The 26,362-nt window shown below is 46.3% G+C and overlaps 1 protein-coding gene across 3 annotated transcripts; it reads right to left on the reverse strand.

Annotated features, from left to right (window-relative positions):
* Positions 1-4,370: 4,370 nt before the first annotated feature.
* LOC309852717 (cytochrome P450 4F3) lies at positions 4,371-23,778 on the reverse strand. Of its 3 annotated transcripts, XM_082709872.1 has the most exons (14): positions 23,715-23,778; positions 23,133-23,331; positions 21,083-21,227; positions 18,987-19,131; positions 17,809-17,862; positions 17,589-17,716; positions 15,613-15,734; positions 14,619-14,889; positions 12,734-12,800; positions 12,431-12,560; positions 5,677-5,810; positions 5,515-5,579; positions 5,243-5,325; positions 4,371-4,835 (listed from the first exon to the last, which is right to left on the reverse strand). In XM_082709872.1, the coding sequence occupies exons 5-14, from the start codon at positions 17,840-17,842 to the stop codon at positions 4,658-4,660; spliced, it is 1,212 nt and encodes a 403-aa protein (XP_082565998.1). In that variant the 5' UTR covers positions 17,843-17,862; positions 18,987-19,131; positions 21,083-21,227; positions 23,133-23,331; positions 23,715-23,778; the 3' UTR covers positions 4,371-4,657. The 3 variants fall into 3 exon arrangements, with proteins under 3 accessions (XP_082565998.1, XP_082565996.1, XP_082565997.1); XM_082709870.1 differs by lacking the exon at positions 21,083-21,227; XM_082709871.1 differs by lacking the exon at positions 18,987-19,131.
* Between the last annotated feature and the right edge of the window lie 2,584 nt (positions 23,779-26,362).

The raw sequence follows: 26,362 nt of genomic DNA on the forward strand, positions 1-26,362 counted from the left end.
GACACACTTTCACCCATGGACTTCCACACTCACCGTCTGACCCCACTTAGAGCGAATTTTCTGATGCTGATTAAACCTTCACCTCTCCTCCTTTTGTCTAGACTCTGAATCCTAGGATAAATTGTGGCTTATGGCACTGGCTTAAAATTCTTCACACACAGCTGAGCCTTCTGTACAGAGGAATATTGGGAGTGGAAGCTAAATGGGTCAAAGGAGAAGAACCATAAACCCATGATCCAGCCTGTCAGGGTGGAGTAAAGGTGTACATCACCCAGCTCTTATCTCACCTGTTTCCTGTAGCCTGGCTCAGATCCCAGAGTTGTGAGCTTTAATGTAGCCCACAGACACTGCACATGCCCTCAGATCAGCTGCAGCCCACTCTGCCCTGAGCTGTCCCCCACTGTGCTCAGTTAATCTCTTCCTGTCCTTGAAAAGAAAGTGCTGCCTTCAGACCTCCCACATTTCTCTTCCTTCCTAGATCAGCACAGAGACTGAAATCTGCAGATAGTTTATCATCAAATAAAATGGTGGGAGAAAGAATCCAGACAACTAGGTGCAGAATGGGATGAGCAATGAGCAGCCTTTCAAAAGGTGATTTTCTTTTCAAGGCCATGGACACTCCCTAGACTAATCTCAGCTCATGTGCCTCATGTCTTCTGGTCAGTTGAGCCTCCAAACTCCCACAGCTTCCTCCCAAATGTGGTCATTTCAATTTAAGCAGTCATTCTTGAGATTCCTCTCCTTTAGTGTTAGTGGGAAGTTTACTTCCCAACACCTTTATTTACTTGCATTTAAATTTTGCAGTTAAGAATTGGATTCAATGAAATCCTGCCTTTTGCAACAATGTGGATGGAACTAGAAGCTATTATGCTAAGCAAAATAAGTCAATCAGAGTGAGACAATTATCACATGATCTCACTGATTTGAGGAATATGAGGGAAAAAAAGACAGAGGATGATAGGGGAAGGGAGGGGAAAATGAAACAATATGAAACCAGAGAGGGAGACAAACCTTAAGAGACTCTTGGTCTCAGAAAACAAACAGGGTTGCTGGGGAATGGGGGCCAGGGGAGGATAGGGTGGCTGGGTGACGGACATCAGGGAGGGTATGTAGTATTGCTGTGAATTGTCTAAGACTGATGATTCAGAAACCTGTACCTCTGAAGCAAATAATACATTATATGTTAATAAAAAATAATAATAATAGTGGCACCTGGGTGGCTCAGGTGGTTGGGCATCCGCCTTCGGTTTGGGTCACAATCTCAGTGTCCTGAGATTGAGCCCCACATCAGGCTCCCTGCTCAGCATGTGTCTACTTCTCCCTCTCCCCCTGATCCTCTTCCCTGCTTGTGTTCTCACTCTGTCTCAAATAAATGAATAAAACCTTTAAAAATAATGATGATAATAATAATAATAAAAATTTTTAAAGTAAACTGATATAAGATAGAAATTCTGCTTTTCTCTCTGTTCAAGAGACAACATTTTCTTGAATTTTTTGGTCTGTTCTTGATAAGAAAATGGAAACAAAGGGGTTGGTTTTTTTTCCTCTTTTGTTTGCCCAGAAAACCACTTTCTATGTTTCATCTTTATCAGGTCTTTGATCACTTAGTTAAAGCTTCTCAATGTTATAGGATCTGAGTTTTGTTAACGACTACATAAGCTTACATATTTACCTTTGGAATCCCTTTTTTGCCACCTTAGTTAAACAAATAATTAAAGTTTAAATTCTGTAATGATCTGTAATCTTATTTGAGCATATGCTTTATAACTTTCTGAGGTTTTTTTAACAAAACTCCCCGGGGTTTCAATTGTAAGTCTTTGACTCCTTGGCTTTTCTATTTGGTGTGTTAAGTTACTTGGAAAGCTCTGTCAGTGATAAGTCTTGGGTTGTATTGCTTGGGTAAATACTGTAACTCTTCTAGAGATAGACGAAATTCCCGAAGTTTTCATATATTCTGATATAAGGCCATCACCTGATGTCCTAAAATTATTGAAGTGTTAGTTGTCAGAAATAACTGAATTTCCTTGCCAGTTATGTTGTAACCTCTCATCAGATCTTTAACTATGTCCATTTTGAGTCTTTTGTCATACATAGTTATTGTTTGTATTCTCTTGTGAAACATGTTTCATCTTCCAGGAGATTCATAAAAAGGGGTTTTTGATAAACATAGGGTTTGATATCTTTAAAATTTTTTTAAATTTTGAGAACTAAAAGCTGCATTCAAACTGAACAAGAATTACTAACATGGAACTGACTAAACTGAGGAAGATGACAGCTTTTGTGACCCTTTTTTGAAACATTCCTGGTTCTCCTAATGTTTGCTTTTCCAGACTAAGGAAACCTTTTCTTAAAGTATCTATGACTTACAGAAATAGGAAAAAGAATTCATCTGTGAACAAACTGAAGACTTTAACTTCTCTCTGTACCTGAACCCTCTGAAATTCAGAAGGTCTCAGTGAATGTTCTTTCTTTTAAGGGCAATTACAGCTATCTGCATAAGTTCAATAAGAATCTTCTCTCCTTGTAAGAGGACACCATTAGAAACATTGGTTATTTTACCAAGGCTTTGACTGGAATGTCATATTTGAGAGAGGCATGTATAGACTCAGGTATGACCAAACAGCTTTAAGAAACTAACGTTGACTTTATGAAATGAAGAACCATAAAGCCCCTTGGAAATGTTGGTCTGATACCTGCTTATAGAGTTCCCAGGTAAGTAGAGAATGTCACTTCCTGGCAGGTGCAGGAAACACAGAATACTTTAGGGACCTCATGGAGAGGAATTCACCCAAATCTACAGGAACTGCAGACATGTCTGATGACAAGCACCTGGCTTGGCTTCTGGCCTAGAGAAGCTACAAAATTCAGTTGAGATTCCTTTTGAGAGTTCCAGCAAAGCAGATTTTGAAAGATCTATATGCCAAACATTATTCTTGCTAATTTTGGATAAATAATTAGGCCAAGTTTATAAAAACTGGATGTTTTTCAAATGAATTGGTCCTGATTTGGCTGTCTCAGATTAAAAATGAGGGTTATGACAGAAAGAAAATATTTCAACAACACATCTTTGTAGCTATTAGATTTTAAGCACTTGGTTTATAATTTGCTCAGACCATTAAACTGTATTTTTTTCTTTTGTTTCCATAAAGGTGCCTCTTATTAATTACCTGATTGCTTGCTAAATAAAAAAGAGTGTGTGATGGATAACACCACTTGCTATGTCAACAAGGCTTTAAATGATTCTCAAAATAGTATTAGGTATTTTAACTGCACAAGATGGAACATTCGCGAGCATAGATACAAAATGTTGGGTATGAACTTCAGATATCACCAAAAGATTCCAGATATCACTTAAAAGATATCACCAAAAGATATTGCGAAAATATATACATATTCAAATTGCACTTTAAATGATCTCTCTCTTTCCTTTAGTGACTGGTTAAATTCCTGGACTGGAGAAAGATTTTGGTCAATTATCAAAGTTTTGGGTTTTTTTCAGGCTTCTCTTTCTTAATATAATATTAACCTTATTTTGTTGTCCTTTCTGATGTCTTCCTGCCTGGTGCCAAGACTCTTTCACTGCCATAACTTCCAGCCAACAGATAATTCTTTCTACTCAAGGAGGTTCACATATGTTGTCTACCTTGGATTGGCAGCCTCTGCTTTGGTAACTCCTATATTAATAGGTTTACCCCTATTTCCAACTGACCAATGTCGACCCAAAGGTAAGGACATCTCTATGCCCCTATTCAGCAGGAAGAAGTTACAGAAGAGAAGCCTTCCATCATCAGCAACCTTTTAGGGCAAGGTTTGGAGCAATCTTGCTAAAATCCTTAGCAAGATTTTAGGGCCAAAACTTGGGGGTGGGGGTGATGTGGGGAACTAAGGCAGAAGGAAATATAGATAAAATTAAATTTCTTTATGACCTGCAGCCCATTGGCAAATACTTCAAGCAAGCAGAGTATACATTCCTCCAGGAAACACCCAACTACCTTAATATTAATGCTCTGCTAGAGAGAAAAAAAAAAAAAAAAACCTTAGCTTGATAATACGTAAGCCTCTAGTATCCTGCGACTCTTTACCATAGGAAACTCAACTTGGAAATTTCCCTTTATCTTTACCTCCCCCAAGTCACAAAGTATATAATCACTTGCTCCTCACAGTCCCAGAGCAGCAGTTCATGTCCCTGTGCTTTAATAAAATCACCTTTTTGCACCAAAGATGTCAAGAATTCTTTCTTGGCGGGGGGGGGGGGGGGGGAGCTCTGAACCCCAAACTTCAAACCACATCATATGGATGGAGGGCTGGCAGGAGTCTGGAGCCCCCTTACCAGGTGTTGAAATGAGAGAGACCACCTGGAGAGGCGAGAGTTTTAGCATGATTTTCTTTGTTTTATTTTCTATCTGTTGATTGGAAATCTGGAGTAACCACAGGTTTGATTCTGGGAGAACCCCTAATCAGCATGGGGCCTGTAGTCAGCTGGAAAGGCTGTCAGGGTCTTGGGCTCAAACATCAGTCTCCCCTCCACCCCGCCTCACCCATCCCTGCGTTCCCACTGGTCCTGGCGCCCCCTGCTGGCTCTCGGTGAAGCTCGGACAGAGGAGATGACACAGTTTCATTCCCGGGAATCCTCAAAGTGAGGCGTGTAGGGTCTGGGTCACCGGGGTGCCGCGCTCAGCGGCTCCACGCGCAGCCAGAGTCCGCCCTCCGCGCGCAGGATCAGCTCCGGCTTCCTGCGCGGCTCCTCCTCGCCCGGCAGGACCCGGAAGCGCAGCAGCGTCAGCGCCAGGACCACCTTCATCTCGGTCATGGCGAACGTCTGCCCAATGCAGTTCCTGCGGGCACCAGTGGGGGCTCTGACTCGCCAGGGACCCCAGCAGGCCCCATGGCGCACAGAACCTGGTCCCGGACCCTTTGCCCCGCCCGCAGGGATGCAGGAGGGAAGCAAACCATGCCTGGGACCCCCATGTGGGCTTGCCTAGCCCCGAGCTTGGCTCGGACCCCAGCCCTGGACTCAGGCCAGGAGACAGGGGGAAGGGGCGCGGCCCACACCGTGGACCCCTCGTTGGACCTACCCTACCCCCACTTCCCAGACCCTTACCTCTAACCTCTGAGGAGGGGAGAGAAGGAGAGCCATCCTCAATTTCCCCCTTTCCCGCCACCCCAAAACCTTGTCTGGGATCTCAGTCCCAGACCCCTGCCCCACCGCCCCATTCCCACCTCGGTTGCCCCCTGAGCTCACCTGGGCCCCGCAGAGAAGGGAATAAAAGCCAAGGGTGACCTCTCCTTGATGTTTTCTGGGTCAAAGCGAAAGGGGTTGTATACCTAAGGGTGGAGAGAGGCAGGGCTGCTGGTTGAGGTTTCCCAGGACAGCAAGCTTGGGAGAGGCAGACGTACGGTGGGGGGAGGTGATGTTTGATTTGCCAGGTCAGAACCCTGCGCCCTCCCCTAGGTTCCCCTAGGGGAATTGACAAGGAGGAGGGTGTGCTCTGGGTTTGGAGAGGGAGGCAGCACCTCAGGGTCTGGCCACACAGATGGGTTGTGGTGGGTCCCAAAAATACTAATGAGGCAGGTAACACCTGTGGGAGACAAGGAGCCAGTCAGGAAGAGTTTCCCCCTGCCTGATGGGCCCCTCTTCCTGCCCAGGAGGCTCCTTCCCCCTGAGGTTGTAGGCACCTTTGGGGATGACCCGGCCATCTGGGAGCACAATGTCCTGGCTACAGCAGCGGGAGATGACTGTGACTGAGGGATGCAACCGCAGACTCTCCTTGATGCACATGGTCAGGAAGGGCAACTGGGTCATGTCGTCCCTAAGGAAGCACCCCCAACAATTATCCACACAGCAAAAATATGCCTCCATGAGATCCTCTCTCCCTATACCAAAATAAATTCCAGGTGGATCAAATATCTCCAAACTCACTGAGTTCTGTACATTAAACATATACAGCTTTTGATATGTCAACCACACCTCAATAAAGTGGCTTTTTAAAAGAAAAAAGAAAAACAGCATCACAGAAGTAGAGCGAAAATTTAGCTGGGTGTTTCTAGAAGGTTTTCTGAACAAAACACAATACTCAAAAGCCGACCATAAAAAGGTTTACAGATTTGCATAAAAATTACATACTGTTTATTGCGAGAGAACAAAATCAAAAGCCAAACAAGTAAGAAACAACCAAAACACAGCCAAAGTTCTATCATGGTATTAGAGATACTAGCTAATGCAATTAGATAAGAGCAAAAAGGACAGTTAATGCAATCTGAAAAGTGGGGGTAAATGTGTCATTTTTGGCAGATAGTGATTCTATGCTTAGAAAACACAAGAGAATACACCAGAAAATTTTACAAACATTGAAGATAAAGTAGGGGTTTGGATTCTTTTTCTCTGATCCCCTTCAAATGGTGTGGTGATTTCAATTTTTAACAGCTGATATTGTTAAGTAGTTCAAACTGGAAAACTATAAAACACACCCCTCTGACTCAACACCATTCATTTCCCATTCTCACAGTTTGCCTACGTTCTTATTTTTTATTTGTCCTTTCAGAGTTACTTTTTGCATTAAAAAAATTTTTAGAGTAGCATACGATATGTTACGCACACTGCTCTGTATTTTTTCATTCAACAGTAGAGCAATATTCTCTTGTATACTTTCTGAGATTTGTGTCAGGAATAAAGGCAGCCTTGGGACACCTGGGTGGCTCCATCGTTAACCATCTGTCTTCGACTCAGGTCATGATCCCAGGATCATGGGATCCAGTCTTGCACTAGGCTCCCTGCTCAGCGGGGAGCCTGCTTCTCCTCTGCCTGCCTCTCCCTCTCCCCCTGCTTGTGTTCTCTCTTAGTGTCTCTCTCTCTCTCTCTGACAAATAAATAAATAAAGTCTAAAAAAAAAAAAAGGGCATCCATATTCTGGAACTATAAAATAATTTCCCACAGTTTCCTCTAGAGCTTTTAAGACACTTTTATTTTTTATTTTAAATATTTGCTTCCATCTTGATGTTATCGGTTACAAGACATGAGGATCAGGTTGAATGAACTTTTCTCTGGGTAGCTCCCCAGTTATTCCAAGAGCTTTTTTTTTTTTTTAAGATTTTATTTATTTATTTGTCAGAGAGAGAGCGAGCGAGAGCGAGCACAGGCAGACAGAGTGGAAGGCACAGTCAGACGGAGAAGCAGGCTCCCTGTGGAGCAAGGAGCCCGATGTGGGACTCGATCCCAGGATGCTGGGATCATGACCTGAGCTGAAGGCAGCTGCTTAACCAACTGAGCCACCCAGGCGTCCCTATTCCAAGAGCTTTTAAAAAAAGATTTAATATGGGACTCCATACTTAGCATTTACTATGTCCACTGGACACAAAATTCATATGTATATTAAAAAATTAGTTTTCCATGTTGAAATAATAATCAATTAGAAAAGATAAAGATTGATGATGATGATATAAATACCTGGATTAAGCTTAGCCCCCCCAAAAATATAGAGATTGAAATCTGTATGTTCCAATGAATTTTTAAACTTCTCTTAATACAAATAGAAGATATGGGTCTTCATATCTTAACCCTAAGATACAGAAGTATCTTAATTTAACAAAATATGGGTTAATTTAACAAAATATGCATAAGAGACCTGATTTTAAAATTTAGATTTTATTAAAAGACTAAAGAGTATTCAGATATCCAAAAATGGGAGTATTCCTGCCACAATCTAGGATGGTATGTGTTCAAATCATGAAGTAGTCCATTTCTACAAGTCAATCATATATTCACCTCAACCAATAAAATATATTCAGTTCAAGTGAAAATCTACCATATGTCTTTAGGAACTTGATAACCTTACTCCAAAACATTTCTGGAAGGATAAAAGATCATGAAGAATTAGGTCAATTTAAAAGGAAAAGATTAGGGGGCACTTGGGTGGTTGGTTGAGCATGTAGCTCTTGATTTCAGCTCATGTCAGGATTTCAGGTTGTGGGGTCAAGCCCCATGTCAGGCTCCACACTTAGCACAGAGTCTGCTTAAGTCTCCCTCTCCCTCAACCCCTCCCCAACTCTAAAATAAATTAATAAATGTTTAAAAATAATAAAAATAAAGATGAAGGGGTGCCTGGATGGCTCAGTCAATTAAGCATCTGCCTTCAGCTCAGGTCATGATCCCAGGGTCGGAGGATCGAGCCCCAAGTCGGGCTCCTTGCTCAGTGGAGATTCTTCTTCTCTACCTGCCACTTCCCCTGCTTCTGCTCTCTCTCTCTCTCTCTCTCTCAAATAAACAAATAAAATCCTTTTTTTAAAATGTTTAATAAAAAATAAAAATGAAAGATTAAGGAAGAGAAACTCACTCTGCCAGACATTAAGACCTACCACAAAGATGCAGTGATGAAACAAACAAACACACAGTGTGGCTCTGCTGCAAGAACAGGAAAGGAGACTCATGCAACAGAGAATGTGAGTAAGTGAAGCCTTACCATCTGGTAAGGGAAGCGCACAAAACCCTATAATAAGGACAGACAGTAGGACTGTGAAAGAAAGTTTAGACAAATGTGTCTCCATAAAAATTAACCAAAAGTGCTCCCTCAAAAGTCAAAAGGCTATCTTTTGCAACACAAGACAGAAAAGAATTATTTTTAAGTGAGTCATTATAAGTAAATATGAAAAAAGGGAAAAACTCAGAGAAACAACAAAAAAGGTGAGTACCACTCACATAAAGTGAAATACAAATGGCTCATCAACGTGCACAGAAGAAGGACCTGAATAGACATTTTTAAAAGAGGACACATGGATGGCCAACAGATACATGAAAATGTGCTCAAAATCACTAATTATCAGAGAAATGCAAATCAAAACTACATTAAGATCTCATCTCACACCTCACCGCTGTTAGAATAGCTATTATCGGGGCGCCTGGGTGGCTCAGTGGGTTAAGCCGCTGCCTTCAGCTCAGGTCATGATCTCAGGGTCCTGGGATCGAGTCCCGCATCGGGCTCTCTGCTCAGTAGGGAGCCTGCTTCCCTTCCTCTCTCTCTGCCTGCCTCTCTGCTTACTTGTGACCTCTCTCTGTCAAATAAATAAATAAAATCTTAAAAAAAAAAAGAATAGCTATTGTCAGAAACACAAGAGATAATAAATGCCTATGAGGTTGTGGAGGAAAAAGAATATGTGCACCACTGGTGGGATTGTAAATTGATTCAGACACTGTGGAAAACAGCATGACGTTTCCTCAAAAAAATTAAAAAGCAGAACCACCACACTATCTGGGTAGTCATCCAAAGAAGATGAAAACTCTAACTCAGAAAGTGTATTGACTATGATACTGTAGGTAATCACACTGTATTGCATATTTGGAAGTTGCTAAGAGAATAGGTCTTAAAAGTTCACGTGACAAGAAAAAAAATTCCATAATTTCATATGGTGACAAATTTTAGCTAGAATAATTGTGGTGATCATATGCAATATAGACAAATATCAACTCATTTGTTGTATACCTAAAAGTAATAGAATGTATGTCCATTATACCTCAATATTAAAAAATTTGGGGAGTAGCCCCCCAAAATGTGCAAAAGATGTTAAGACTCTTAATTTAAAGAAACATTCCTAAAAAAGAGAAAATATGAAAAATTGGCTAAGATTTAAAAAATCTTGGGGGCGCCTGGGTGGCTCAGTTGGCAAGGCAACTGCCTTCAGCTCAGGTCATGATCCTGGAGTCCCAAGATCAAGTCCCACATTGGGCTCCCTGCTTAGTGGGGAGTCTGCTTCTCCCTCTGACCCTTCCCCTTCTCACACTCTCTCTTTCCCTCTCTCATTCCCTCTCTCAAATAAATAAATAAAATCTTTAAAAATAAAATTCAATAGAATAATAACAAAGGTAAAGGTATGAGAAATCTGGAATCATCAACTTCAGTGGACAGGAACAGATTTTCAGTAGCTACTAAAATGATAAAAACTTGGACTGTCTTTGACTCAGCAATTGCCCTTCCGGAAATTTGCACTGGAGAGACATTCACATGTGTAAGCATGGGTCAGTGTTCACAGATGTTGACTACCCCATATTTATTTTATGAAAAGATTAGACACAATCCAGGTATCCATCAATGGGAGAGGTTTAGATAAATTATGGTAAAGCCATATGGTAGAATATTACACAGCAATCAGAAAGGAGGAACTAGAGCTCTGAAGTCCTATCACACACTGCAGCACTGCAGGCTGAAAGGTAAATCAGCACAGAGACTCTGGAAGGCACTTCATCAATGTCCAGTATAATTGAGAATACTAACATGAGTGACCTCATAATGGGGTAAACCAAGTAAACTATGGGCAGCTATGCAGAACACAGAAAGAAAGAGCCATAAGACTCGTGTTGAGTGAATGGAACAAGTCACAAACTGTATGTATATAGAAATGCAAAATGTGTTAAGGACAAAAAGATGAGAGAGAGAGAGAGAGAGAGATGACAGATAGAGATGATAGAGAGATAGACAGATGTATAGATAGACAGTTATGGAAAGACACATGATAAATCAATGAATCTAGACATCCCTGGGGAGAGAGAAGGAGATTCAACTGAGGAGGAGAACGTCAATGATAACTGTAGTCTCCTTCATGTCTCAGGGCAAGAACTTGTTCTCATCATGGTTTTTATAATTCAAAACCCTTTTCCAACAGTTGTGTTTTGAGGAAATGAAAAGATCTCAAAGACGCTTTGCTAATGCGTAGGCCTTAATTCCCATTGGCAGGGGTAGGGAGATAGTTTTCCTGTAGGTATAAGGATAGTCATCTTCTGGAAGGACACACAGGGAATCATTAACAGGAGTTACTCCTACAGTGAGGATTAAGAAAAACTTCATTTCTATTATAAACCTTCTCTTTCTTTTAAAGATTTATTAATTTATTTGAGGGGGAGAGGGAGGCAGGGAGAGAGAGAGAGAACCTTAAGCACATGTCATGCTTAGCGTGGAGCCGGACACAGGGTTTAATCTCACAACCCCAAGACCATGACCTGAGTGAAAATCCAGACTTGGACATTTAACCGACTGAGCAACCAGGTGCCCTGATTATAAATTCTCTTTTTAAATACCTTTTTTTTTTTTTTTTACCAAGTGTATAGTTTGTTTGTTTGTTTGTTTGTTTTTGAAATCTTGGTTGAAGCAGCATAAAAGTGTTTCTCTATTCTACCTCACAGGGCTGCTATGCTGAGTGAAGGCATGGCATGGAAAATGCTACCTACAAGATGCCTGTCCAGTCCAATGCCTACTCTACATCCCCAAGACCCTGGCCTGACCCAGGCCTCAAAATCCCCTCCCCGGTCCCCATGCTACAGCTTGTCCTCTCCAGTATGTTCTCACACTAGCCCTAGAAAGATCTTCCTGGTACCCAGATCTGACCTGTCCTCCTCCTGCTCAAATAAACCCCCTCAGTTCCCCCATTGCCCTTGGGTTGACAATTGAGGCCATTGACATTGATTCTAAAGTCTCCCACAACCAGTCTCTGCTACCATTCCCCAGCCATGTCACCTCACCATGAGTCAGTGTCTCTTTCTCTTTTTATTTCTCTCTCCCCTATGTCTCTGCCTGTCTGCCTCTCTTTCTCTTTCTCTTCTCCCTCCTTCCTTTTCTCCTTCTCTCTGTCTCTCCCTTTCTCCCTCCTTCCCCCTCTCTTCTCCCTTTCCCTCTTCCCTTCCTCTACTCCTCTTCACTTTGCCCACTCTGTCTTCTTTAACTAACTGCACCCTAACTACACCCAAATATCTACCAGTCGTCACTCAGCAAAGGCGCTCTCTCTACCCTTAGACTTGCCTCTCATACTGTCCACCACCCTAGTCCAGCTTATGTGGACCAGGAGTGTCCTGACCTGAGACAATTCTCCCACAAGTCTGGAGCTCTTGGAAGACAAGGGCCAGGGCTGGTCCTTCTTGGGTCTCCAGCACACAGAGTGAGCTAGGATGAATTGGAGAAGGTACAGAACTGGGAATGGAAAGGTAGAGTGGCAGTGTTCTCTGAATGGAGGCTGGATGGATGAAGGTGCTGGTATTCCTGGACAAGAATCGAATGATTTTAAAACCACGTATCCCCTATGAATCCTGAACTGAACAATATGGAAGGAATTAGAAGGCAAGAGAGAAGCAAATATTTAAGGATTGAAGACGTTAAGGGCAAAAAAAATTGATTTAAGAGAGAAAAGTAAGAGAATGGAATGGAAGTTCACTTAATGAAAATGTACTAAGTGGCATCATTGGCCTTCAGACATTGTCACTCTTCTGTCAGCAGCCCAAATCTTTCTCAATTTCCCCTGCTCTCCAGACTGGGCACAGACCCTGACTCTGAGCTTTGCTTCTATTCTCACTAAGCAATAATGACAGAATTAACCAAAAGATCCTTCCCCTTCCCCAGATGGGGAGCAAAGCCAAAGAGAGGCTCAGGAACAAACCATGATGTCCTGCACTCACCATTCAATCTCTTGAGGCTCGCGGTCCCTCAGGAGCTCTTGCACCTCCTGCCGACAGCGCTCCTGGTATTCTGGGTGCTTTGCAAGGTTGTACAGGACCCAGGAGAGGCCACTGGCTGTGGTGTCATGGCCTGAGAAGCAGCCAGACAGGCTTGGGTCTCTGGGCTTGTTCAGCACCAGAAGGTGGACAGCGCCTTTAATTAAGGCCCCCAGGGAGGATGGGGTGGGGTGGGCTGGTCCAGGGCCCACCTAATTGGACAGACCCCTGCCCCACTCCCCCATAGTCCCACACTGGGATGCTCACCCTCAAACATGAAGGTGTCAGCCTCTGCTCGGATGTCCTCATCTGACAATCGTTTTCCATCTTCATCCTGGAGAGAAATAAGACACACCCCCACACACACACCAAATCACATCAGCTCTGAGAGCTCCTGAGCCTAACCTGAGCCAGCCTCTGAACCTCTACCATCCATCCAGAGACCCAAGCCCACCCTGCATTCTTACACCTCCTTTGTTCACTATCCCCAGAGACCCCACACCACAGCCCTCCTCCCAGGCCTCTTTACCCCGTCCTTTTTCCCTTATGGGAGGAATCAATGATTCATGAATATTTTCATGTTTCTAGATGATGAAAACTTTCTGGGAAAAAAGTTACTGGCAGGGGCGCCTAGGTGGCTCAGTGGTTAAAGCCTCTGCCTTCAGCTCAGGTCATGATCCCAGGGTCCTGGGATTGAGCCTCACATCAGGCTCTCTGCTCAGCAGGGAGACTGCCTCCTTCTCCTCTCTCTCTCTCTGCCTACCTCTCTGCCTACCTGTGATCTGTCTGTCAAATAAATTAAAAAAAAAATCTTAAAAAATTTTTTAAAAAAGTTACCAGCAACCTGGATTTCAGGAGATTGAATGACAACTTCCCTTGGAAGTTGGAGATTGAGCATTGCTCCAGAGACATTTGCTCACATTCTAGGATAGTAAATCCAGAGATTCCTCATCTACCCTGGCAATAAGCCAACAGAACCTACAGACATTGCCTTCTCAGTGAAGAGGACTTGCTTATACTTATTTTATTTTATTTTATTTTATTTTATTTTATTTTACTTTTTCAGTGTTCCAAGACTCATTGTTTATGCACCACACCCAGTGCTCCATGCAACACGTTTCCTCCTTAATACCCACCGCCAGGCTCACCCATCCCTCCATCGCCTCTCCTCCAAAACCTTCAGTTTGTTTCTCAGAGTCCACAGTCTCTCATGCTTTGTCTCCCCCTCCGATTTCCCCCAATCCACTTTTCCCTTCCTTCTCCTAATGTCCTCCATGTTATTCCTTATGCTCCACAAGTAAGTGAAACCATATAATTGACTTCCTCTGCTTGACTTATTTCACTCAGCGTAATCTCTTCTTGTCCCATCCATGTTGATACAGAAGTTGGGTATTCATCCTTTCTGATGGAGGCATAATACTCCATAGTGTATATGGACCATATCTTCTTTATCCATTCATCCGTTGAAGGGCATCTTAGTTCTTTCCACAGTTTGGCGACTGTGGCCATTGCTGTTATGAACATTGGGGTGCAGATGGCCCTTCTTTTCACTACATCTGTATCTTTGGAGTAAATACCCAGTAGTGACTTGCTCATACTTTAAAACTCTCTCTCTCTCTCTGTCTCTCCCTCTCTCTCTCTCACACACACACACACACACACACACACAGACGAAGAAGGGGCAGATGTGTCAGCAGTCCTTCATGAATTCCAGGATTAATAATGTAGGGTTACTGCTCCTGTGATGGAAGCATGGATGCATGTACACATACAAGCATCCTGTAGGTCTCAGAAGAATTTCAGAAAGAGGAACCATGCCTACAAAGTAGCCTTTCTGTCTACTCGTACTTTTGTGAGCAATACATGTGCTTCTCTGATCTAGGGCTCCGGTATATAAATACACACACACACACGAGCCTACCTTATTAAGTAGCGTAAAATCTCAGGCCCATCCCACTATCAGACTTAACAGTCCACTGCAGGCTGCATTCCACTTAGTATTCTCTAAAACATATCTCTAATCCATCCCTCCCTTCCTCAAGCAGCTTCCATGGCTCCCCATTGCCCTCTGGATCAAGTCTAAGTTCTTCAATCTCAAATTTGAAATCAAGGTCCATTCTACCTCTTATATTTAGATTCCAGAGAAACACACCTTGGTCAGCAGGAGGACATCAATGAAGTCCAAAGTCTTGGTCTTGGCCTTGGCCTCGAGGAAGTCATCAACACCCTGATCGGGGAGAGTGCGGCGTCGCTCCTGGATAACAGCATCTGTGAAGTTGTGCACCAAGCGGCAGGCTCTGCGGAAGCGCTGTCCATCTGGAGTGAGGTAGTACAGGAAGTCTGTATGCAGGAGGATCTGCTGATGCCGTTTTGCCACGAGGGCACTGAGCTCTAAGATGGCAGCAATATATTCACTAGGCTTCCTGCAGGATGAGGACATGAAGGGGGCAACAACTTAGCTCACCTCAACACTGAGAAAAGGCCTCCCACCAGAAGCTGGGAGCTACCTCCCATCAGAAAACTGATTCAGAATATCAGAAGACAGATTGTCCCACAGGTACGTGGTGGGGATGATCCAGGAGACTTAACTCTCCAGAACTTCTCTCCCTGATTCCCATTTCTGTGCATGCCCCAGGCACCCTATCCCAGCTGAGACATTATGCATTTCTCCTCTCTCTCCATACAGCTCAGACTTTACCTTCTTTATGGACCAGGGCCTCTCCCTATTCAATACCATCCACCATCTACACAGCAATTGGTCTTCCCTAGAGTCAGATGTCCAAGAACAGCTTTGACCATGACCCTCATTAAGTCACCGCCTTCCATGATATGGAATGGCACATGAATAAAGTCCATATGCTTTTGTCTGCATCTTGAAAGTCCTTAAGATGCAGCCCCACCCAACTGCTCCACCCTCATTCCCAAGGTGGCTCCTCACTGTGGCACATGATTTGCTCACCGTGGCCCCTTGTCCTTTATCAAACATTTCTAACTACCTGAAAGCATCACCTTTTCTCTTTCCCTTCCTTGTCCTTCAATGTCTACTTCTGATCCATCTCCTCCAGGAAGTCCTTTCTGATTGTGCTGATCAGTGTTCCCTTCCCCCATCTATGGCTTATGTTCACATTCCCAGGGCAGAGACTCACTCCTGGCAATTGCTGTCAAAACTGAAGACACATTTCTGCAGACTGTCCAGGGTCATGAGGCTGATGTGCTCAAACATGTCCAGATGGTTGCTACCCTCTGACACCAGGCGCTTCCACTTGGCCTGGAAGAGAAGGAGGAAAAGCTGGGGCTGGAACCTGCCTCCCCTGAAGCCCTCCCCAACACCAGCCACCAAGATGGAATCCCCCAGACCCAGCCTCTTGGCCCCAGGCACCCATTCTCAAGGAGGACCTGGGTAGAAGTAGAAACTGTTACTATTAAGGCCCCAGGCCTGGGAGTCCGGAGACCAGAATTCAAATTCTGGCTCTGCCTCCCATACTCTATGTGCCCTTGGTCAATTCTTGCCCTCTCTGGTCACCACATGCCAAAGCTTCAGTAACAGTTAAGATGACTTGCTCTGATGAATAATAAACCAGGTTGGAATCCCAGCTCCACTTATTAGCTCATGTGCTAGCTGTGTGAACATGGGTAAGCTCCCTAACCTCTCTGAACCTCATTTTTATCACTTATAATGGACAAGATTATCTCTACCTCAGAAAGTTGTGAAAATCAAATGAGATACCATATGCTGTGGAATGTACACATGGATTCTGGTGTAGAGTAAGTTCTGAATAAATGTTGATTTTCATCATTTTAATTGTTATAAATTAAGAAAAGGTAGTCTGTGGATAGTCCTGGGGCCCTGAGTACCCCTGCACATTCTAGCTGGTATGCCAAAGAAGTGCAAGACCTTGATGTTCTTTACTTGAGCCATTTCTCAGAATTGTGTTTGCAGCAAACACCCTTAGTGATAAGGTAATATTTCCCTCTGGACAAATGTCAGACTTCCTTCTAATTTCCTAAAAGTCAGAGAGTCCCTAAACTTAGTACCCCTGCCCTGTCACGTGATATACTGCATTAACATTGAAGCCCACCTGTGTTGGCCTCATGGAACTTGGTGACTTAGAGAAAAAAATGCAATCAAGAAGCATGTGTGCTTGCTGTTATATGAGTAATAAACCATCCTTTGTCTCTGAAACAGGAGTCTCCTGTCTTCTGACAGAATCCACAAAATGATACCAATCTCACTCCTCAGCTTGCAAGTATGAAAAAAATCCCAGGCACTTTGCAAAACCCCAACCTTCTTTTCTTCACTTCCCTATAGCCACACTCTCTGCAATGTGATTTTTCAGCAATTTCCATTAAGAGGTGGAGTCTTTTTCACTACCTTTTGATTCTATGCTGGTCTTTTGCCTTCCTTTGACCAACAGACCATGGTGAAAACAATGAAGTGATCTTCCCAAACCTAGATCTCAAGAGGCATTGAAACTTCCTCTCAGCCTCTTGGAACCCTGCCTCAGCCATGTGAACAAATCTGAGATGCCTTCTGGAAGGAGAGAATCACATTAAAGAAAGTTCAGTTGTCTGAGCTGAGACCATCCTAGATCAACCTGCAGCCAGCCAAGCCCCAAACATGTGAATTCCCAGATCTGCAATGTATATACCTGACCCACCGCTAGTCAAAGGTGTAACCTTTGATTAAGGATGTGACCCCATCCATGTCCAGAAGACCCTGACAACTAACTCATAGACTTGTTAGCACTAATAAACCCTCATTGTTTGAGAACACTGATTTTGAAAGTGGTTCATTATTAATTCAGTAATAACTAATGTATGATGCTCATGACATTCACCTGTGTCTCAGGTTCCAAGGCGTCTTTGCAAGGGAAACATAAAAACTTCCAAAAACCTTCCAAGAACCTACTGTGTGCCAGGAACATGAACATATTACATTCTCTTTCCCACCCTGCAATGTGGGGACCATTACTCCCATTTTACAGCTGAGAAAATTGAGACTCAGAGAGGAAGAGCAATGGCCCCAAAGCTAATCTAGAAGAGCCAGGATTCCAGACAAGATGTCACAGAGCCCCCATCACCACCAAGACTTCAGCTGGGACCTTGGGTTCAAGAGACTCACATGCATGACATTCGCAGTGCCATTGAAAATCTTCACATAGGGCTTCAGGATGTTGAAGTGGAAGGCAGGTGTCAGCATGCGGCGGTGCCTGCCCCACTTGTCACCAGCACTCAACAGGAGCCCATCCCCTAGTAGAAACAGCAACAAGGAGTAGGCAAGGGCAGTGCCTTCTTTTGGCCCCCGAGGTTGTCCCCAGCCCCCTGTACCCACAGTTACTCACCCAGCCAGGGTTTCATGAAGCTGTAGAAGACCATGTCCTTGGGTGCAATGGCAGCTGACAAGAAGGAGGACCATCAGGGTTCATAAGAGGGGAAGGGGAAGTGCTTTGGTTTGGGGGGATAGAAGCTGCCACCAGGGGTCTCCATACCCACTTCAAGCCCAGCGTGGCAGGAATGGAAACAAGAGCAGAGGAAACAGAGAAGTGGGGAGGTGAGGGGAGACCAGACCAGGCTGCAGCACAGAGCAGAACAAAGGCAGAGCCTGCAGACATAACCCCATGTACATAGATGCACCCTAACATGGCAAAAAAAAAAAACCACCCCACCATAAATTGACATGGCTCCTACCTGGTCCAATTTGTTCAAAACACCCAAACATAAGTTAGCACTCCACAAAATGCCTTTACAGAGTCCTAGGACACCTCATCTGTCCCAGAACCCCTGACATCTCCTGCAACAACTGACATAGCCCCACCATGTGTTAACACATCCTAACATGAAACATTGTGCATAACACACATTGACAGGATGCAATGTGCTCTGACATGGACCCAAAGTCAACTTGATACAACATCAGCATGTCCTTCAGATGGCCTCAGACAAGACTTAAATATGACCCCACTAATGTCACAGCTGTGGACTAGGTATGACACAGACATATCCTAAGACAGGCTCTGGACAAGACTCACAGGAAGCCTCAGCATTTCTCAGAAGAATTCTGGGTCACGGACCTCAGACAAACCCCAGACATGGCCCAGACATGACCAACAGGAGAACCGGACATCTCAAAAGGCATCTCGGACAAAAACCAGACAGAACCCACACATGTCTCAAATATCCTTGGCCACAGTCAAGCCCCAGACATAACAAAGGGCACCTTCACTGGATAGCAGGTATAACCATATACCAGGCAGGTATAACCAAGCGTAATGTACACCGGCTGTAACCAGAAGGCAGGTGGAAACATAAATGTCACTAGACATGGTCATACAGCACACACTGCATAATCACACCCTAGGCATGAGCACACATGAGTGTGGGTCTGGCCGGTGGGGGTGCAGGTGAGACAGACAGAGGCATCTCTGCCAAAGCCCCTCCTATCTGCAACTGGGTCACCAGCTAAGCTAGAAGCAGCACAGAGACCTCAGCAGTGAGTAAGCCATGGTCATGGTGTGTCTACCTGGAGCAAAGAGCACGGGCTTGATACAGGTGGGGTGGAAGATGCGGATCACCGCATTCCAGGGACCCACCCACCAGCAGCACACATCCCCATAGGTGCTTGCCAGGTCCTGTGTGTACAGCAGACCTTCCTCTGAGCTCTGAATCTGGAGAGGAACAAAGAGGGCCCAATTCATGCTCTTTCTAGGTGGCCATAGGATAGAAGTACATGCAGGACAAAGACCCAGACCTGAACCCCATGAATACCCCTCGGCAGCCCAGCCTCCTCCTGGGATCCCTCCTCAGTCCATCCATATGACAACTGGGGTCCCTTGGTTACAAGAACAAAAGGGGTCTTTCCCCATTTTGTATCCTAAACATAAGAGAACTGAGGCTCTGAAGAATGAAGTTACTTGCCTAAAATTTCCCAGGTACTAAGTGCATTCCAGAGATCTAAGCCCAGGTCTGTCTGAATGCAGAGTCTCCATTCTTAGCCATGGAATTGCTTTGAGCCCCAAAAGAATAGCTCTGAGAACCTGTACTTGCCAAGACTAGACAATCAGATCCACAGTGATTAAATGAAAAATTTGGACACTTAGGTGGTTCAATCAGTTGAGCATCTGCCTTTGGCTCAGGTCATGATCCTGGGGTACTGGGATTGAGTCCCACATCAGGCTTTCTGCTCAGCAGAGAGTTTGCTTCTCCCTCTCTCCCTCCTTCTCCCCTCCCACCTGCTCATGCATTCTCTCTCTCTCTCTCTCAAATAAATAAATAAAATGTATTAATTAATTAAAAGTCGATCCTGGGATGCAGGCCAGGAAAATTAAAGGGAATTCTTCAACTTTTCCTGTAACTGTTCGGAATACGGTCACTTTTCCACAGGGCTTGAGATTCTGGGACTCATCTTTACAAGAATGAGAGTGAAGCTATCACAGTGGGAAACAACAACAGCAACAAAAAAATGAAGACAGATTTTGATGATGTTGTTTAAGACCTTGATCCAGCCATACCTGAAGACAACATCCCTGGATTTCACTGTAAATAGGTGTCCTTTCTTTGATTGGACCACATAGGATTGAGTTTCTACCACTCACAACTGAAAGAGACTCTGGTATCCAGAGAGAACAGGGGGCCTTCCCAGAGTCAACCAGAATTCGGGTGTTAAAAAGCCAGGATCTCTGTCAGATGCTGCTCATTTCCCTGCTCAGTCTGGTCTGTCTGGAGGTAGAGGAAGCAGAAGACAAGGAAGGGAGCCAGGCAGGAGTGGGCTCTCCTCAGGGAGGTTCCTGGGGCCTGGTGCAGGAGGGCAATGAACTTGCAGTGGACAAGCTGTAGGCTAGGGTGGAAGGAACCAACCCACCAGAATGTCTATGGATGTCACAGAAATAGCAGCCCAGGTACTCCACCAGGTGACAACCTTCATTGCTCTGGCCATGGGGATGGGTGAGAGTGAAACCAGGCCCAGCAGGGGAACTCGGATGCAATCAGTGTGCACTGCATCACTCCGCCCTGTCCTTTAAAAAGATTTTTGGTCTTGGGCACCTGGGTGGCTCAGTGGGTTAAGCCTCTGCCTTCAGCTCAGATCATGATCTCAGGGTCCTGGGATCGAGGCCCGCATCAAGCTCTCTGCTCAGCAGGGAGCCTGCTTCCCCTCTCTGTCTCTGTCTCCCTACTTGTGACCACTCTCTCTGTCAAATAAATAAATAAAATCTTTAAAAAAAAAAGGGGGGGATTTTTGGTCTTTTCCCAGGTCCAGTAACTCCTCCTCCAGGAAGTCTCCTAGCCTGCCCCAACAGAGGCCTTGATTCTCCTCTGGGCTGCCACAGCTCTCTCCCTCTGGCCAATTCCTTACCCCATCAGTTAGGGAATCTCTCTGTCTAGATCCATCTCTTCAAGATTGGGGTTTCCTCCAGGACAGAGCCTTGGATTGAACAGTGGAGGGAGGAGAGGGGGAGAACGGGGTTGGCAAATACCAGAAGGGAAGAGGAGGATGTCTGAGAGAGAAGAGGGGAGGAGGGCCCAGGGACCTGCAGGGGCTGCAGGGAAGCTTGGAGATGGAGGAGTTGGAAGCCCTGGGGTATGTCAAAGCACCCACCACCACAAGCTCCACATGAGTACCTGAGACGCTGGTGACACTCCGGACCATGTCGGGGTGGCACAAAACGACCAGGGGCCAGATAGGACCCATCCACAACTTGAACCCCTGGGTATAGATGGCCACGTGCTGACTTACGACCCTCAAACCCTGCTCCGTGGGGGGGGCCTACAAGGAAACAGGGGCCGTCACCTCCCCAGAAGGAGCCACAGCAGGTGTCCCTGCAGCCTCTCCAGTGGACAGAGTGTCCAGATTCTGCATGGATGGAGGGAACCTCTGCCTTCCCTCTGGGGACAGGAGGGTCCTAAAGGCCTCTCCATGTCCCAAGGCTGCAACCCAGGTCACAAGGAGAAGACACACTCTCTGCCCACAGAGAGTCTGACCATGGCGTGAGAAGTGAGACTCTTCTTCTCCTGGGAGTGATTCCAACCTCAGCAAGGTTCCCACGGGGGAGGTTTGTGGTCAGCAGGGTGGCCTCAGGACTTGTACTGGGGCTCATTCCCACACCCTGTCATGTCCTGGCCAATCCACATACCCCCAGCTCCCACACGGTGAAGGGTCTCAAGACATTCCAGCCCCTAAAAGACCCCAAGGGACAGATGTATCTCTGCTCATCACTCAGGAGGGTAGCTCCCACCTTTGAGTGCCTATTGCCTGGCAAGGCTGTGCATAGAGCATCCTCTATCTATCTCTTTATCTATATATCGCCCCTGAACTTATGAGCTCTGATCAGTTGTGCCCTTTACGAATGAGGAAACCAGGCCATATCCCCCAAATGGAGAACTGGGGGCATGGTTAACTCCTAGAGATGCATTCTCTTCAGTCCCTCTTCGTCCCTCCAGGATACCCCATCCTGGCCTGACAAATACTCTCATGTGCTACAGACAGGTGAACAGAAAGCATTTTCACCTTTCTGACGGCTCCCTGCTCCCCCAGGAACCCTGAGGCAATTATGAGATTGGTCCAGAGAGGGAGAGTGACTCAGCTGGGCTCACACAGCCAGAAGACCTAGAGAAGAGTGACCCAGACCAGCCTCCATGGCCAAGCACTGGAGGGGGGAGTATAAACAGTAAATTGATAACGTTCCTGCTATGCCCAGGGTTTCTTAAGAATATTCTAAGACCCAGAATCTCAGGCAACCTCCACAATGTGTCCCAGAATGTCCCGTTCCAACCTAAGCGATAAGCAGTAAAATCACAGGAAATCCTTCCTCCAGCCATGGTTCTCATCCTGAGCAGTGGATGCATGCGGCTAACTGCTCATTCACGGCTCATCATGGCCTTGACCATGGCAGGTGATTGCAAATTTACCGCCTATGTCATCAAACACTTAAGAGTGTCTGTTGTATATCAGCCCCTGGGCTGGGCATTCAGGTGTCTGCTCTCCAGAGCAACTATCTAGTTGGATAGGTGGAAGATAAGTAATTGGACAATTAACTCTAATTAAGCATAGCAGACCCAAAAGTTGACCAAAAAGTTGACCAAAAATCAACATCTGGGGCGCAGGAGAGTGGTCAAAGAAAGCTTGTGCAAGGGGAAGTGAGCAGTTAACTTTATTCAGGTTGGGTAATGGGCCCATTGGGACATCTTAGCAGGGAAGAGGAAGCTGTCCTGGGAAGGGGTATGGGTGGGAAGCTAGACCCCTGTGGGTCAGGGTGGTGAGGTCATAGCCAATACCTGTAGGGAAGTGAGCAGACACAAGGAAATGGGCCAGGCAGGGGGTGGACACCCCCCCTTCCCATACAGCACCCTTGAAAAGATGTCCAAGTTACCTATGAACCCTGCGAGCCCCAGGAGACTGTGCCTGTGCAGCCTGCCATGGGAGCCCTTCAGAGGGACATTAATGTAGGGAGGAGAGGCAGGAAGTGGATGAAATGGAGAAAGTTGGGAGGGCAAAGATATGCAAATGGCCTGGGATGGCAGAGTAGAAGAATGAGTGCGTAAAGAGGAGCTCCGCTAGCCTCCCAACTTCTTCCCTGGCCCAGACTCCAACCCAAGCCCTGATCCCCATCCCAGATCCTTCAAGAACTCCAACCTCCCTGATCCCCCAGACCCATCTCCCACCCACACTCACCAGGCCCAGGTGACCCCAGAACCAGTTGCGCCTCGGAGGCTGCGGGAAACACCGGAGACGGCAGCAGATGTCATGCAGTCGGTAGCTCCAGGTCAGGATGCGGGCCAGCAGCCAGGCGGCCCCAGCCAGCAGCAGGAGGTGCCACGGGGAGGCTGCCAGCTGCCCCAATCCCAGCCAGGACAGGCTCAGCTGTGACATCCTGGGACAGAGGGAATAGAGGGTGAGTTCCTAAGACCCAGGGGTGAGCTCCCCGGACTGCTCACAAACAGACCCAGGCTGAGAGGGACAGGGACAGGATGGGAGAGACAGGAAGGGTCAGAGAAAGTGAACACTGGGAACTGGGCAAACTGTGTGTGGGGGGGGGGGGGGTGCGTTGCCAAAGGGGGAAGAGAATCAGAAGAATTCCAGAGGAAGACGTAGAGTGAGAGGGAGAAAAAGGGAAACAGAGACAGAGTGAAAGATAGTTAACCTCCCACTGGTAGCCCCTCTTAGCCCAGGACAGCTGTGCCCTGGATTCAGCCCCACCTGGGGCAGCATCCTTCCCCACCCCCACACCCGGGGCCAGGATACCCAGCCTGGTACCTTCAGTCAGGAGCAGCTTAGCCACACAACCTCCTCTCTCTCCTCTCCTCTCCTCTCCTCTCCTCTCCTCTCCTCTCCTCTCCTCTGGGGAAGTCTTTGCCTCTGGCCCCTGACCTAGGGGACAACACTGCCAGGGGCCAGGCTAAGCCAGCCAATCCCGCCTGTCTGCTTTCCTCCTCCCCACCTGGCAGTGGCCCAAATGGTGGGTGGGGGAGGGGCGCTTCAGTGTTATCAAGAGAGTCTGGGTGCTGGAACCTCAGAACTCAATGTGCCTCCCACGTGGGGTAAGGGGTGAGTTGGGGGATGGGCAAAGGTGACACTGGGTGCCCAAGTTAACAGCCATCCCTGCTCTTTCAAAGTTGGGGTGCAGCAGGTAAAAACTTGTGAGTTCAGGTGTCATGGGAACAGGATTAGGCCAAATCTTGAGAGTTCAGGTGTCATGGGAACAGGATCAGGCCCAATACTTATCTGGGGCTCCCCTCCATATGCATGAGTCAGGGGGGTGGCCTGCATTGGTTTTTAGCACAGAACCAGGAAGCCTCTGGCCTCTGGACTGCCACCCTGGCAGGAGTTCAGTCCTGCCTCCAAGCAGCCCAGGGCCTGGGCTGAGACATGACTGCTGGGGCAGGAACAAAGGAACCGGCCTGGCTAGGGATTACCTGCATCAGATTCAGGGGGTCAGGGGCCCAGAGAGAAGGGTGCACCTGGGGGTGAGGAGGTAAGGCTGCAGGGGGTCAGGGGGCCAGGAGAGGATGTGGCCAGACAGAGGAAGCAGAGCTGGGAGACCCTGTGTGGAGTTCTGCCCTATCCTGGCTGTGACTGTGAGCTGTGCCAGCACCCTTGGACTCAGTCTTACCATCTGGAAAATGGAGGATGGTCTGATGAGGGCCTGAGATTAGGACAGAAGATAGTTCCACAGGAAGATGGAAAGGATCAGAACGCTCCAAAAAGACAGGCTGAAGAGAAAGGATTGACTCTAGTATTTGTGCTGCTGTGTGCCAACACTCCAATAAATTAAACCTACTCTTGCAGAAGACTGTGTGTTAAGTGTGCCTACTGTGTGCTGGGCACCTCAAAAAGTATGCCTACAGTGTGTTGGAAACTCTACATGAACTGTGCTTACTATGTGTCAGGTACACTATATAAGTGCTCCCACTGTGTGCCAGGTACTCTCTACAAATCCTATGTATGCCCGGTGGTCTACCTAAAGCATGCCTACTGTGCGCTGGGTACCCTCCCTAAGGCATGTCTCCAAGTGCTGGGAGCTCTAACTAAAGCACATTTTCCATGTGCTAGGTACTTTATGTAAAGCGCACCTACTGTGTGCTGGGTGTTCTATGTAATATATACCTACTGTGTGCCAGATGCCCTCATAAAGCACACCTACTATGCGTCAGGTGCTTTACAGAAAGTGAGCCTACTCTGCAAAATACTTTACATGAAACATGCCTACTGTGTGCCAGGTACTCTACACAAAGTGTACCTGCGATTTGCTGTGTACTTTACATAAATCAGACTACAGTATGACAGGTGTTCTATATAAAGCATACCTACTGAATGCCAGACATACTACATAAAGAGTGCCTACTGGGGTATGAACTAGGGGCTCAACATAAAGCATGTCCACTGAGTGCCAGGTACTGAGCACAAAATGTTCCTTCAGAGTGCCAGGTGCGCTACATAAAGTAATCCTACTGTGTGCCAGATGATCTGCCTATGAACTAATGCTTCACCCTGTCCTCAGCTTCTGAGCCAGTGCCCTGAATCAGGAAGAGAGACCCAGGAGATGACATCCACAGGAGGGAGGTATCCTATTTAACAGCAGAGAAAACTGAGGCTCAGAGAGGGCAAGCCTCTAGCCCAAGTTGCAGAGCTTGAAGGAAGCCAGGTCTGTCATATTTCCCAAGCCCAAGCCTTTCCCCTCTGCCAAGCTGCTCCACACTGTTCATAAGGGACAATGCCCTATGAATCCAGGGACATTTACATGGGGGAATCTCGGGCAATGAGGTGACCCAGAAGGAGAATTCTCTTTTTTTTAATAATTTTTTATTTTTTTAATAAACATGTATTTTTTATCTCCAGGGGTACAGGTCTGTGAATCGCCAGGTTTACACACTTCACAGCACTCACCATAGCACACACCCTCCCCAATGTCCATAACCCCACCCCCCTTCTCTCCACCCCCCTCCCCCCAGCAACCCTCAGTTTGTTTTGTGAGATTAAGAGTCACTTATGGTTTGTCTCCCTCCCAATCCCATCTTGTTTCATTTATTCTTCTAGAAGGAGAATTCTTAAGACACTCCCATTGCCCAGTAGATTATCCTCTCACATCCAGGATGCATCAATCAATGGAACTAGTGCTCCCCTCTGGGCTCCTTCCTTGGTCTTGTCCAGAACTGTCTATGGGGTGCTCAGGTGAGAGAGGACATGAGGGATTGGGGCTCCTGGCAAAGCTACTGAGCAAAGAATGGGGAAAGAGTCCTCCGGACACTGGTAGGATGCTGGTGATGCCCCAAACTCTCCCCTCCCTCACTCCCATGGGCCAGGAGTTCAGGCGACTAAAGCCTGAACTAAAGCCCTCGGTGGAGTGGGTTGCAACACCCCCACCTGCCTGCTTTTTCTTCTCTCCGTGGAGGCAGAGCAGACTA

Source organism: Mustela nivalis (assembly GCF_964662115.1).
Source record: "Mustela nivalis genome assembly, chromosome: 1".
In the NCBI taxonomy this organism is placed as follows: Eukaryota; Metazoa; Chordata; class Mammalia; order Carnivora; family Mustelidae; genus Mustela; species Mustela nivalis.

Bases quoted from the DNA above. Each gene is read 5' to 3' on its own strand.
- LOC309852717 (XM_082709870.1), bottom strand. From the start codon at position 23,330: ATGTCACAGCTGAGCCTGTCCTGGCTGGGATTGGGGCAGCTGGCAGCC. The intron at 14,890-15,612 runs GTGAGTCTCTGC...CTCATCCTGCAG, and splicing joins TTTGACAGCAATTGCCAGGA to GAAGCCTAGTGAATATATTG. The intron at 5,580-5,676 runs GTGCCTACAACC...TGTCTCCCACAG, and splicing joins TGGCCGGGTCATCCCCAAAG to GTGTTACCTGCCTCATTAGT.